At 33.7% G+C, this 14,258-nt stretch overlaps 1 protein-coding gene across 3 annotated transcripts; it reads left to right on the forward strand.

The window, feature by feature from the left end:
* The first annotated feature begins 452 nt into the window (after positions 1-452).
* On the forward strand, positions 453-14,236 carry LOC113514002 (zinc finger protein 813-like). 3 transcript variants are annotated; one of them, XM_052895791.1, is made up of 9 exons: positions 453-794; positions 1,554-1,645; positions 3,835-4,168; positions 8,437-8,689; positions 8,996-9,253; positions 9,666-9,813; positions 9,901-9,967; positions 11,130-11,273; positions 13,831-14,236. In XM_052895791.1, exons 1-9 carry the CDS (start codon positions 657-659, stop codon positions 14,068-14,070), a joined length of 1,674 nt encoding a protein of 557 aa, XP_052751751.1. In that variant the 5' UTR covers positions 453-656; the 3' UTR covers positions 14,071-14,236. The 3 variants fall into 3 exon arrangements, with proteins under 3 accessions (XP_052751751.1, XP_026753787.3, XP_052751757.1); XM_026897986.3 differs by lacking the exon at positions 11,130-11,273 and adding an exon at positions 10,947-11,090 and having other exon boundaries at positions 454-794; XM_052895797.1 differs by lacking the exon at positions 11,130-11,273 and adding an exon at positions 10,947-11,090 and having other exon boundaries at positions 454-794; positions 8,437-8,560.
* The last annotated feature ends 22 nt before the right edge of the window (positions 14,237-14,258 follow it).

Below are 14,258 nucleotides of genomic sequence, written 5' to 3' on the forward strand. Positions count from 1 at the left end.
CTAAATATCACCCCTAATGTCTATGCCTAATCTAAATATAATCATTCATCCTAACTTATATCAATGCACAATTAAGACTACTAAGTTTAAATTGATGGAGTTTAGAATATGATATATTTTATAATGTAAGCATTAAGGAATAAATTTAAATAAGAACAAATTTAATTAATTTTTAATAAGTCGGGGGCAAGAAGCAGTCGTATTTCGAATTAGAAATCGAATAATCGATTTAATGTTTCAATTTGCTTCTAATTTAAATTAGAATCTTTTTTCTTTTGAATTAAGTTTTATTAAAACATATTATATATATATACTACGAATTTAAACAATGCTCAACACGTTTGAATCGAATTACTTTCTCGAACTGAATACATAATCGATTTCTCGTACACGAACGAAACCAAACACGCTTGTCTACTTACGCCAAGGCCAAGCCACGCCGCGTTGTAATCACTTTTTTGTCTATGAATGACGGCATAGTGAGGTGAAGTTCTACTGCAATTTCCGAATTTCCAAATCGCATATTCTTGTATTATATACAGTAGTGTCGTGTATAAGAGATTTATTTATGCTTACTTATTCAATATTCAATCGAACGTTGAATCTTCGATATTGTTTTGGTTTCCATTTAAAACAGCACTTAAATAATTGTTAAAATGCTACAACCAAAAGATAGTTTTGATATGAAATCATGTCGTATATGTTTGACAACTAAGAAACCTTTATGTCCTCTCTTCAAATATAAATTGTCAGGAAATTATGCAGAAATGTTAACAGCAGTCGCTGATGTAAAGGTAAGTTTTATAAACACGCATTTTTTTTAAAGGGACATTAAAATAATTTGGTTATTTTATATGAACATGAAGATTGTATTGAGTGATTATGTATACCTGTTAAAGTATAAAGTTGTAAATACGATGTTGATATTGTTTAACGTGTCGCGTACTATATTGAAAACAAAATAATTTTATTAATTGTCTCGTCTTATATTAATGATTACTTTATTATTAATATTACACAGTTGATGGTTAACTAAGCATTTTATCTGTATTTTATGTAGCATATTATAAAAATATCTTAAGTTTAGCCACTCTAATTGTGTCCATATAGTTTGAAATGCAGCCTATTTCTAATACTTAACCCATATTCTGAGCAGTGAGTTATTTCGAGAAGTATAGTATTAGTAAGCAATGATTTTTTAAACATAAATTTCATCTATGTACAAACTATTTATTTTTATGGCCATTATTAGTAAATTAAGTGATGTCGCAGATTTTATTTCTAATGTGTCAATTTAGGAACCAATTGTTTTTTTTAATTAACATGACAATAATTTATTACATCTAGTTTGTGCAACTGTTTTTAATAATGTCATATAATTAGTGTCTACAGTTTCATCAGGAAGGATTATATCATAATTTGGTTTTATTACCAAGAAATTGATAAAACATTAAAAATTATATATCAATTTATTAACAGAGTCTTTACTAAATTTACAAAAAAAAAAATTACATTGTTAATATTGTGTATAACTAAAAAGGGCAATTTTGCAGGTTGTAGCAAATGATGGACTACCTGAGTGCATATGTCACAAATGTTGTTCAGCATTGGAAAAGGCATATATGCTTAAAACTGTTGCAGAAAGGTATATATAGTTTTGTTTTAATAGTTATTATTTATTTATTCTTTACTACTTTTTCCCATACAAAGTGTTCTTCTCCGTCTTATATAATATCTGTACACCAAATTTCATAATAATTAGTTAAGCTGTTAATTAAAGAGCTAAGGGGTAATAAACAAACTTACCTTCACATTTATAATATTAGGGAAGATGGATAAGAGAGTAAGGATATGTAGTCTAAACTTTACTATGCCATGTTTCATGTACTATGGCATTTAGTAGCAGAGTTCTAGTGAGTGATTTCTTACACTACTAAATGGAGTCAACTTGTAATGTTTATTGATATATTTATATGTACCTAACTTCTTAATTGAATTTTTAACTCTTTAAGAAAAGCTAGTTAAGACTAGTTATTAATACCAAATTTTATTAGAATATGTATACTGACACATTTATAGGAATGCAAAAAATTCATTCATTCAGTCATTTTTTAAACAATATTCTTATAATTTTTTTTATTTATTACGATAATGAGTTACACTTAAAATAACTAGAATAAATGCTTAAGTAACTTATACATTATTAGTTTTAGAAGAATTAAACTTAAACTAAAATTGCAAAAAAAAAACTTTTTTTCTTAAAACTTAACACTTTATTTTTGAATAGACGCATTAAAAAAAATTAATAATGTGTATTGCGACTGTGAATTCTAATTAAAGCCTGTATATGATATGACATGCTTTGAATGATGCTGTCAATAATTTCCTGGGGTAAATTGTCTCAGTTTTCCACTAATGCCAATTTCAAATCTTTAACATTGTTAGGGCCTGGATTTCTTTGTCAAATCCTTTTTCTTAGGAAGTCCTAGATATGTTCTATTAAATTCATATCCAGGAATTATGCTGGCCGGTGTATTTGTGTAATACCTACCTCATTAAAGTAGCCATTCACTATGCTCGCAGTATGCATTGTTATGCATAAAAATGAAATTTTCTCTTATGAGTGGGGCAATAGGCATGATATAGGATTCTAGGATTTCTGTCACATATTCTTTGTAGTGAGTAATTCATCAGTGATGATCACTAGCTTCATACATGCCCGCAAATATATGCTACTCCATACCATTACTGATCCTCCATTTTAGGAGACAGTTTCAGTGACATTTGCTTAGTGGTATCGTTCCCCTCAGTGTCTCCACATTCTTTCCCTCCCGTCTACGAAGTTTACGCAAAAATGTCTCGTCACTGAACAAAACATTACTCACTTGCCCATTTTCAATGCTACCAAGTGAACATCAATCTCGCTATATGATGAACAACCTCAAGATTTGGTACCTTTGATGACACGTAAGATTTTAAGCTGACTTAAGTCAACCGTCTTCTTACTTTCCTTTCACTTACGTTGATGTGACGGACTTCTAAACGATTTCGGTGTTTGACCATGACATGCCTATGCCAAGACCATGAAAGTGTCATTAAAGGCACTGGCTGCCGGATATCTGCTCTGTCTTCGCTTCCGTACGATCCTGTCTTCTCGTAAAGTCGGACGATGCGATGTATCATCGTTATCGATATCCTTGATTATGGTTACATCTCTAGCCACGGGAATAGGATTGTTAGTAATGGGGTCTAGTAACCCTATTTCTAGCAATATACCTTGTCAGGTCGACCTCCACATGGTTCTCCCTGGAAACCATCGTGGTTAATTCTAGTTGAATTCATCAGGATGGGCTAACTGACCTGTTTTCATCCTCATCTATCATATCCCACTGGTGCTTTGCCAATGTATACTGATAGTGCAGGCGGGGGTTACCATATCAATATCACCCATTAAAAAAAAAGCTCTAGCCATGGAAGGTGCTTCTTAATCACTCATTTTGAATTTGGACAATGTGTACTATTAAAATTTAAACAGAGGACAATTCCCATACACAGTATCCAATAAGTTCTTATCAAAATAAATGTAACGTTAGTATCAGAAAATTCGTAAACAACGATTGTTCTTGTTAAAACATTTAAAAATTAGTAGGGTGCACTTAAAATAATTTATTGTGAGGGTAAATACTTAAACAAAAACTACTTGTATAAATACCCCACAATATTGGAAACCATCAACCTTTTTTGCGTTCCCCTAAATTTGCGTGTGTGTACTTTAAACACGTCTCTTTTTTATGTTTTTTTTATTATTTTCTTTTTTTTTTATTATGTTCCTAGATCAGACAAGAAGCTTAGAAAGATACTTGCAAGAATAAATTCACAAGCACCAACAAAGAAAATAGCTTTTGATTCTTTTACCGACATCAAAAGTGAAATTGGACCACTTGCAGTCAAATCTGAGCCAAAGTGGGAAATGGAAATTGATATGAAATACAATGACAATTCCACTAAACCTATAGAAACTATAGATATGAAGGATATAGTTATAGCAAACACAGTGATTAGAAAAGTGGATGCAAATACTGAAGAAACAAAAACTAATATAGATGATCAAGTAGATTTAACATGGCGGTCAACAAAAGTATCTTCTGATCCTGTTGTTGATCTTGATGTGAGTGATTTTTTATTTTCTAATGGAAATGTCTATATTAGATATAAAACTATAAATCGGCAAGTAAGTCTCATCCTTCCAGTGAAGAATCTGCTTCTTTTATTATGGTTTCTGAGCCTTTTTACTCTTGTAGTATCCATTAGATCTGTAACTAATATGTACATTTGTATATGCTTTGTATCATTTTGCTTTGTACTCAATTTACTCATAGACGGTGTTGATCTGTAAATATTAATGTAGTTCAGAAGTTTTAATGAATCATGGATGTAGTATTTGCTATCATTTTCAGGCTTTTATTTTAAAATCTTGTGTGTTCATATAGTTTCAAAAATTTTGCAAATAACTTTATTTTTTATAGATATAGATTATGTGTAATCTAAATAATGAAATAACTAATGAAGCGTTCCCAGCTTCAAGCTTAAATTTTTATTTTTCTATTTACTCTGATTACTAGATTACTCTGTCCAGATGAATCTTTGTAGCCTTGCAGTATTTCAGTTTGTATGTCATAAAGTTTGAGTGTATGTCAATAACTTTCGCTCAAAAAATGTTTCTAAATATGATTTAAAAAGTAAATAAAACTTATATGGTAGATCTGTTTTGATTGTATATAGTATAGTGCATGCTGGGCTACCATTTTATTATCATCTGTTAAAAAATGTCCTGGTATAACATCTTGTCAAACACTTGTTGCACATTCAGGATTACTGCAGAGTAAATACTTCTTGTGTTCTAAGACACAATGATAGTTATCTAAAATATTAAAGAGAATAAAGAGAATTAGCAAAGAATAATATATTTTATGTTACAATCAACAACCATATATGAACATCTAGTTACCATAGCGACCTAAACACAGATATATAACTACACTGATTTAAGATCACTAGACGTGCCACATACTGGAAGTGCTTCCATAACATTCCCTCTCCTTTTTCAAGCCAAACTCATTACCTAGCTTTATTAGCATTGGCTTGTAAACAGGCTTCGTAAGAATATCGGCAAAATGTTCTTCAGTTGGTACTTGTTCTAGTGACTTCTCTTTCACATACACAGTGTCTTACACAGAAGTGTATCGGCTTTATGTGTTTTGCTTTATGGTGTAGTTCATATGATGGATTATGTACTAATTTGATTGTAGAGTCAATGCGTAGAGTAGGCATATTAAGATTCATTTTTAATTTTAAATACTCATTTGCATTGTAATCCTTTTCTGTTCTTTAGCAAATGTGTCATTTTTAATGTCTCATTCTCATACAATGAATTTATTTCTTTATTCATTGCCTCAATCCACTTATCCTTTTCAGGACTGTTTAAGACTTTTTGGTATAAAGATGACTCAGAAACAGATATAGCCTCATTAATAACTTCCTCAAAATTGAATCTCTCAGGGAGTTTAATTCGGTTACGATCACGAAGTTGTCGCCCCATCGTTGCCTCTATTTCATTTTCATCCCTTTCATTATCTTCTTTAAACGATTTAATATTTTCATCCCTACCATTTGTCTCTATAGGTGAATTTAAATGAGTTCCACAATTTGCACAAGGTATTGGTAGTACATATGTTTTATTTCCTACTGGCTCTACATTAGGTTTTTCTGGAGGTTTGTCAATCTTGCGTTTTTCTAGTAAAGATTTCTCATCAAATACTACATCACGTGATCTCATCAATTTCAGATTTTTCACATCGTAAACGCGATATCCTTCATCTCCATCATACCCAATAAGTATTCCTTTCTCGGCTTTACTCTCTAACTTTCTCAATCTTTTCTGTTTTGGGATATGTACATAGCAATTGCATCCTATAATTCTGAGATGATTTATTTTTGGCTTTTTATTATACCATAGCTCATGCGGTGACTTTCCATCTACTGGAGTTGGCCCCGTTCTATTGAGTATATAGACTGCAGCTTTAGATATTTCAGCCCATAAAGCTTTTGGTATCTCATTATGAGCATGCATAAGTGCTCTTGACATCTCCACAATTGTACGATTCTCTCTTTCAGCAGAACCATTTTGTTCAGGAGTATATGGCATTGTCAACATTTGCTTTATTCCAAATTCTTTCAAAGTATTACGTACCTGTTCGTTATCAAATTCTCCTCCATTATCGCTCAACAACCCTTGAATGACGTGTCCAGAAGTATTAACTTCAGCTAGAAATTCCTTCAAGCGAGCGTGTACCTCTGACTTGTGTCTCAAAAAGTAGATCCAACGATATTTCGAGTATTGATCTTTAAACAGAACATAATATTTAAATTTTGAAATTGAATAAGAAAATGGTCCACATACGTCTGTGACAATTAGCTCTCCAGGTTTGGTAGCTTTAGGTCTTTCTCCGAACTTCTTTCTGTGGCTCTTGCCGAAGAAACAGCCTTCACAAATGTCAGCAGAACTGGAATCTAGCCTTATTCCAAGCTCTTTTTGTATTAATTTAGTTACATGACGACAATTTTGGTGCCCTAAGCGTTCATGATACAGCTGAAGATTCTGTAGCGTCGATAACTGGTTTGCTTCATTTTTAGGCATTAATAGTTTTACATTTAATTTATATAAACTACCATGCTCCTCACGATTTCCAACTAAAATCACTTTACCATTATTCTTCATACAACATGATCGAGCAGTTGATTGAAAAAGACTATTTTTAAGCACATCTTGCGCAGCTAGTACAGAGAACAAGTTTCGTTGTATACTTGGTACATACCATACATTAGTCAATGTTATCAACTGTTTTTGTCCATTTACATCAGCTTCAAGTTGGATAGAGCCTTTGCCAATGGCTTCAATTCCGTCCCCGTTAGCAGTCGTAATTGTATGAGGATCATGAAAGTACTCGAAAGACTGAAATACATCTCTCCTATTAGTTACGTGACTTGTCGCGCCGTTATCTACGTACCATGATTCTTTATGAAGATTTTTATCATTGTAAGCTAGAGCTAGACCTGTCGACATTACTGCATTCGTAGATTGCTTTTGAGGTTTTGGAGGTCTACCATCCGCAATCCACTTTTTACATGACCTGACTTTGTGAAACCCTTCTCCACAATAGTTGCATTTGAACTTTTTCTTCTTACTTTGCTTCTCATTACGTTTCTCACCTCGTACCATAAGAAGTTCATTGCTACTTTCACCTTCATCTATATTTTTCTTTAAAGACCTTTCATATGCGCACAGCTGAGTAGTCAAGTTCTCTATCGTATGATCATTCACTGACATCAAGGCCCAACTAGATTTGAAATTGAAGTAGTCCTCAGGAAGTGAATCCATAATTTTACATATCAACAACATCTCTGGTAGTTCGGTTTTGCCTTGTTTCATTAAGATCAGATTTACTTCATGCCATAAATTCTTTGCTGTAGTCAAGTGTGTCCCCATATCGTGAGTAGGATCAAGCTTGTATCCAAAGAATTGCATGCAGACATCATAAAAGCGATCTTGCGATACTCTTTCATAAAGCCGGTTCAGTTCATCCCAAGCTTCTTTAGCTGTAGTAAAACGCATAACTTTGGCGAGCATTTTCTCTGTCATATTGGTGGTGAGTAGTAGAAATGCAGTGCTATTGATTCGCTCATAAGTATCGTACTCTGCTTTATAAGTCGATATAGCTCCCGGTGTGGCAGTGGTACTTGGATGTGTTGGCTTTGTGAGTGTCCCTTGAACCGCTTCCAAGGCTCCGGCGTGTGTTCTCAACAGCATCAACACTTGAAATTTCCAAGTGGTCCAGTTAGTTCCGTCGAACGGTCGAATGTCGAGTTTTACATTTGTAGACATGTTTACACTCTCTCCGAACCTTTGTTCTTTACAAACTATCTATTTACCGAGGTCGCGAACGCTCTGCTACCATATTAAAGAGAATAAAGAGAATTAGCAAAGAATAATATATTTTATGTTACAATCAACAACCATATATGAACATCTAGTTACCATAGCGACCTAAACACAGATATATAACTACACTGATTTAAGATCACTAGACGTGCCACATACTGAAAGTGCTTCCATAACATAAAATATATATATTTTTAAGCTCTCTATGTAGTAAATCTCTCTTAATATTAGTCTAAATATGTAGATCCTGCAAGTTAGCTTGAAAAATTTTGTGTGGATGTATGTAAGACTGCTTTAAGAGACTCCAGGGAGCAGTTAATAAGAAGATTTTTTTAGATTAAATGTTAAAATTACTAGAAAGTATAAAATTTATCATAATCTTAAATTTATTAGTTTTCAAATAAAATTTATTTATTTCAATTTATTATTTATTTCAGGCCGAATATCTTGATGATGATATCTTCCAGGATGACGACGATGATGCTGATTATATACCTCCTACTGAAAAGCAAAAAAATAAATTTAAAAAACCAAAATTATCTGATATTAAAGTTTTTAAAGGTAAAAAGCCAATTGTGAGAAAAGTAAAAGTACTAAAAAGTTTTAGAGATGAATTTGAAAATGTTTCTAATAGAGCTAGCAAGACTAGCAGTGATTCTAAATCAAAGTCAACTACAATGATAACATGTTGTAAGTTTTAATTTAAAATAATGTGAATATTTTTAATGTTGTATATTAACTAAATATAGTTGTAATTTTAATTTATAAACTGTAATATGAGACTGTATATAATTATAAATATTATGCAGTTTACCAAGTTATGTGCCTAGAATTTTTAAAACTTACTGGCGAATTGCCTTATATTTATAAAGGGTGGAGAATATAATATTATTATAAAAAGCAATGTTTATCAGAACATAGATAAACATCCAACAATCATAATCCTCTATAGTGAGTATAAAAGACTGGGTCTTTTAATTTGGTCATGTTTTGCAGATCCAATCATGAAAAATGGTTCAAGAGGCCCACCCATACTTTTGAAGAGACCAAAAGATGCTACTATATTAAAAGTTCATGCAAATTATAAAGTGAGGAATTCCACTTCAGATGATACAAGTAAAACTGTGCGTCGAGATAAACCAATTAGGATGGTGAGGTCCGCAAAACCCATAGTGAAACAAAGAGAAAAGATGGTTTGTCCTATTTGTGGAATACTTACGTTTACACTTGGCAACCATATATCCACACATCAAGGTAAATAAATAAAATTAATACATTATTGTTATTACAATATAGTAATATATAACTAGACCAAGTAAAAGCATTGCGAGGTATAAAAGGTTTGTATATTTGTTGTTTTTGTTTCATGATGAATAGCTGTGAAGTCCCTTTGTAAACTAGTATCAAATGTATCCTTAAATAGATACATTTTCTTTAATATGCAAATGAGAATTAATAAAAATACTAATGTTGCTGCTTTATTTCATCTCATGTGCATGGTAAAGATAATGAGAACTAGTTATGGAGAAACATGTATTAAAGGGGTGTGAGCTTAGATTGACAGCTGATAGAGATCTGTGAAAGAACAAGAAATACTATGGCGACCCCAAATAAATGAGAAAAGACATGCCGATACTGAAATATTAAATGAGATTTTGTTTTTCAGAGAAAAAGAGGTATTCATGTACCCAGTGCTCTAGAACATTTGCTCAAAAAGGGAATTTGCTAGTCCATATGAAACAACATACAGGAATAAAAGATCATATCTGTGAAGTTTGTGGTGCTGGCTTCTATTCCCAGAAGTCTTTGGTTAGGTAATATTTACAATATCTAATGTTATTTAATATTTGGGATTTAATTTGAATAATATACTCATCTGTGCATATTATTTTACTTTGCAGACATAATCTTATTCATAAAGGAGAGAGACCTTTCCCATGTAATCTCTGCACTAAGAAATTTATAGCTGTAAGTACAGTGGAATGTATATATTAATTAACTTTATTTATACACTGATTTACAGGAAATTGTTTACAAATGATAATATTCTGGAACTGGTTATTGGATATTATTTGATATTAGATATAATTTATTTGTTATTTTTAATTTGATGACATTTCTGTTGTAGTAGTACACAGTAAATTCATGTTGCCTTGCATAAATAAAGTCCTGGGCCGGAAATGATAATATTCTGGAACTGGTTATTGGATATTATTTGATATTAGATATAATTTATTTGTTATTTTTAATTTGATGACCTTTCTGTTGTAGTAGTACACAGTAAATTCATGTTGCCTTGCATAAATAAAGTCCTGGGCCGGGTCTTCAGATATTAATTGCCCAGTTTCTCATAAGCACAAAAAAACCTGATTAGGAAAATAAAAGCTGTATAACTAATGTTCATTACTGCTTAGTGAGCTATAGAGTAGTGACCATCATTTGAATTCTCGTTGTTTAATTGTACAATTTAAGAGGGACGCTACTGTCTATCCCTCGATCATTAAGTTCCTATAGTCGCCTTTTACGACACCCACGGGAAAGGAAGGGTTGACGTATGCTATGTTGGGAGCATACGACTAAAAGCTAGCTCACCAAAGCCTAAATGCAGTTGCCTACCCGCCTGTCAAGCGTGTCAGCAGTGGACATTTAACAGCTGATATGATGATGATGAATTGTACTCAGTGCCATATAAAGTAATGAAATAATATTTTCAATGCAACATATTACGTATATTTTCGAAATCATTGACAATAATGTTTGGAATTTTTGTCCTTTTCTGTTGGTTTAACCCCACAGTATAACATACTTATTTTTACCACATTATTTCTCGGTATTTATAGTGCCTGCAGTAAATGTATTTTAATTTGTTAATTATTAAACTTTTCTTTTGCCCTATTTTCATTATATTAGGACTATAATGAAAGTAATTGTAATTGATGTCTTTCAGCGTTGCGATTTGAACCGACACCTGCGCATACACTCGGGTTACAAACCGTTCAAGTGCGGCACTTGTACGATGTCATTCAACGCCAAGCATCAATTGCAAAACCACGAGCGAATGCACACCGGAGAGCGGCCATACACTTGCCAGGTGCGTTGTTAGTCTTTTAACGATTGCCATATATTACAGGCTGCACCGTTGCGACGCCATATGTTGATACACACAGGAGAAAAAAAATTCAGTTGTGGGTACTGTGCTAGAGAATTTAGACAAAGTCACCACCTACAAAATCATGTGCTCATCCATACTGGTGCTAAGCCTTTTTCTTGCGAGGTCAGTGAACCTGATTACTTATTATTGTTTTACATACGAGGTTTGTCCGGAAAGTACGTATAAAAGTTTTTTAAAAATTTTATTTTACAATTATTCAGGTAAATCAATTTTATCCCCTTCAAAGTACTCCCCCTGTGACATAATGCACTTGTGCCAACGCCGTTTCCACTGTGAGAAGGCTCCTTGAAAGTCCTCTGGTTGTAGGTTTCTCAGCTGCCCCGTCGTAGCTTTTTTTATCTCATTTATGTCCCCCAAATGCCGCCCCCGAAGTACCAATTTGGTTTTTGGGAACAAGAAGAAGTCACACGGGGCCAAATCCGGCGAATAGGGGGGTGTTCGGTCACCGTAATGGAATTTTTACTCAAAAACTCACGGACAACAAGAGAGGTGTGGGCAGGGGCATTGTCGTGGTGAAGAATCCAACGCCCCTCTCGCGCCAATTCTGGACGAACTCGTGCCACACGAGCTTTGAGGCGTCTGAGCACATCGACGTAGAATTTTCCATCAACTGTCTGGCCTGGAGGGACGAATTCTTGATGGACAATCCCCCGAACATCGAAAAAAACAATCAACATTGTCTTGACATTTGAGCGGGATTTTCTTGATTTTTTTGTTCGTGGTTCCCCGGACGTCTTCCACTCTTTGCTTTGGGATTTTAATTCGACATCAAATTCGTAGAACCAAGACTCATCTCCAGTGATGACTCGGTTCAAAAAGTCACCATTCTCTTCGGCTTCCAACCAGTCCTCACAGCAAGCAACTCTTCGTGATTTTTGATCCGGGGACAAAAGCTTGGGAACGATCTTGGCGCAAATTTTTTTCATTTGAAGTTCGTTTCTTAGAATTTCGTGGACCACGGTTTTGCCCAAATTAAGCTCTTCAGCCACCTGTCTGACCGTTAAACGACGGTCCCCATTAACACAAGTTCGAATTCTTTCCACGTTTTCGTCGGAATGTGAAGTGGAAGGACGTCCTGAACGTGGGTCATCTTGAACGCTTTCTCGGCCCTCTCTGAATCTTTTTAGCCACTTGTGGACGGTTGGTTCCTTCACAGCATCATCCCCATAAACTGTTCTGAGATCGGCAAAAATTTCACGGCCATTCTTGCCGAGTTTCGAGAGAAACTTGATTACGACGCGCTGCTCTTCAACGGAAGCGGGCTCCATGCCGACGGGGTTTCGTTAAGAGGTAACTTCACAGATGGCGTGACAAGCCAGTTCGCACCGCACGGCGGTCAGACCAGAACTGAAGCATTGTTAGGGACATAAGGAAGGGGTCCTGCGCTTACCTGGCCTCCCCACTCCTCTTTCTCGCATTCCAGAACACTTTTATACGAACTTTCCGGACAGACCTCGTACATAATGAGAATTACATATCAAAAATATAAATACCAATAAATAACTTGAACACGATTTCTTTTTTTACTACGTGATTTGTGCAATTTTTCGTATAAATGCTTGTACTATGCAAATTAAACTGTCTATAGTCTTGTTCAAGTAGTTTACCGAAAACTTGAATAGTTATTTAGGTATATGGGGTTAATTAGCAGTGACATACAAGGTATACGTTTGAATTTGATGATATAATAGAACTAGTGCGAAAAACTCGCCACATATGGCCCTATTCGTCGCATGAAAACTGAGAGAGTCGGCGAAAACATAGTTTAGTTTAAGTCATAAGGCCGCGGTTTCCTGTGACTTTTATTTTTTTATTGCTATGACTTCAAAAGCTGAAGGATTCTACACCTAGATATTCATCTATAATTAAAGTGATCGACAAGCAAGGAAAACAGGTAGATAACGAACCATAACCGGTGTATGAGACTGTAATAAATCAGGAGATAGTAATTGCCAAGCTTGGCAGGCGGGTTAGCAGCCGCAGTTGGGCTTTGGTAATGTTTAAAAAGGAACGGTGCTGCCCATCCCTTGACCATTAAGTTCCTTAGTTGCTTTTTACGACACCCACGGAAGAGGAAGGGGTGAACCATTCTATGCTGGGACCACACGGCAACGATATTTATATATTAATGAATAATAACAAGAAAAAGAAAATATTAAATTTTTTGTTGTAATGTATAAACTCAACAGATTAAAAAAAAAAATATGTCAATATATCAGCAACTAACTACAAAGATGTATTCAATATTTTTATTTATCTACCTGTACAGTTTTTATTTATAGCCTTTTTTTACTCTTTTTCTATAAATAGGAATTCGTTGACTATATACGTAGGCAGAGCATAAAGCAATCGGACTATTAATTACTTTTTGATTTGAGCCAAGGTTTCGTTGGGTAAAAGTTCTCTCTTACCCAACGACAAATACAATGCAATCACAGATAGCAAATTTTAGATTAGGATTCAATATTTAATTTTGGACATGTGAAGAAATTTATTATTGTAGATTTAATTCTAAATAACTAATTTCAATTAAGAATTTCCGTTTTTATTCTTGGGATATGTACATTTACTACTTATTTATAATATATATATTAAGTGAGAAAAAAGCCATTATATTTTTTTTCTGCAGTTTTTTATTTTTGTTTTTCTTATTTTCCAGGTGTGCAACGTAGCTTTCAGTTATAAAGTCAATTTGAATAACCATGTATTTAAAGTTCATGGTATAAATTTGAAATTTAAATCTATTCACACTGTCACTGAAGAAGTGTTACGGCGTGAAATGGGTTTAGTGAACGAAACTCGTGAAGCTATTTCACACATCATGCCCCAACTAAGCGAAGCTCCAACGCCCGCCGCTCACGAGACTGTCTCCCATCACGGCACTGATTATACAGTTTAATTTATAAATGGCCAAAATGTTGTTTAAATGTATCAAAATTAAAACTGTCTTTCATGAAATTACGTTCTATGTATTTTGAGTTAAAAAGTATTGTTTCTGGTCATTATTGTTTTTAAATTTGTTACATACAATGTAAGTTAGTTTCTATATTAAACAGTAAATAATACTTCACATTTTATTTACCTATT

The sequence above is a fragment of the Galleria mellonella genome, unplaced genomic scaffold, assembly GCF_026898425.1.
Source record: "Galleria mellonella isolate WM207_F2 unplaced genomic scaffold, CSIRO_AGI_GalMel_v1 utg117, whole genome shotgun sequence".
In the NCBI taxonomy this organism is placed as follows: Eukaryota; Metazoa; Arthropoda; class Insecta; order Lepidoptera; family Pyralidae; genus Galleria; species Galleria mellonella.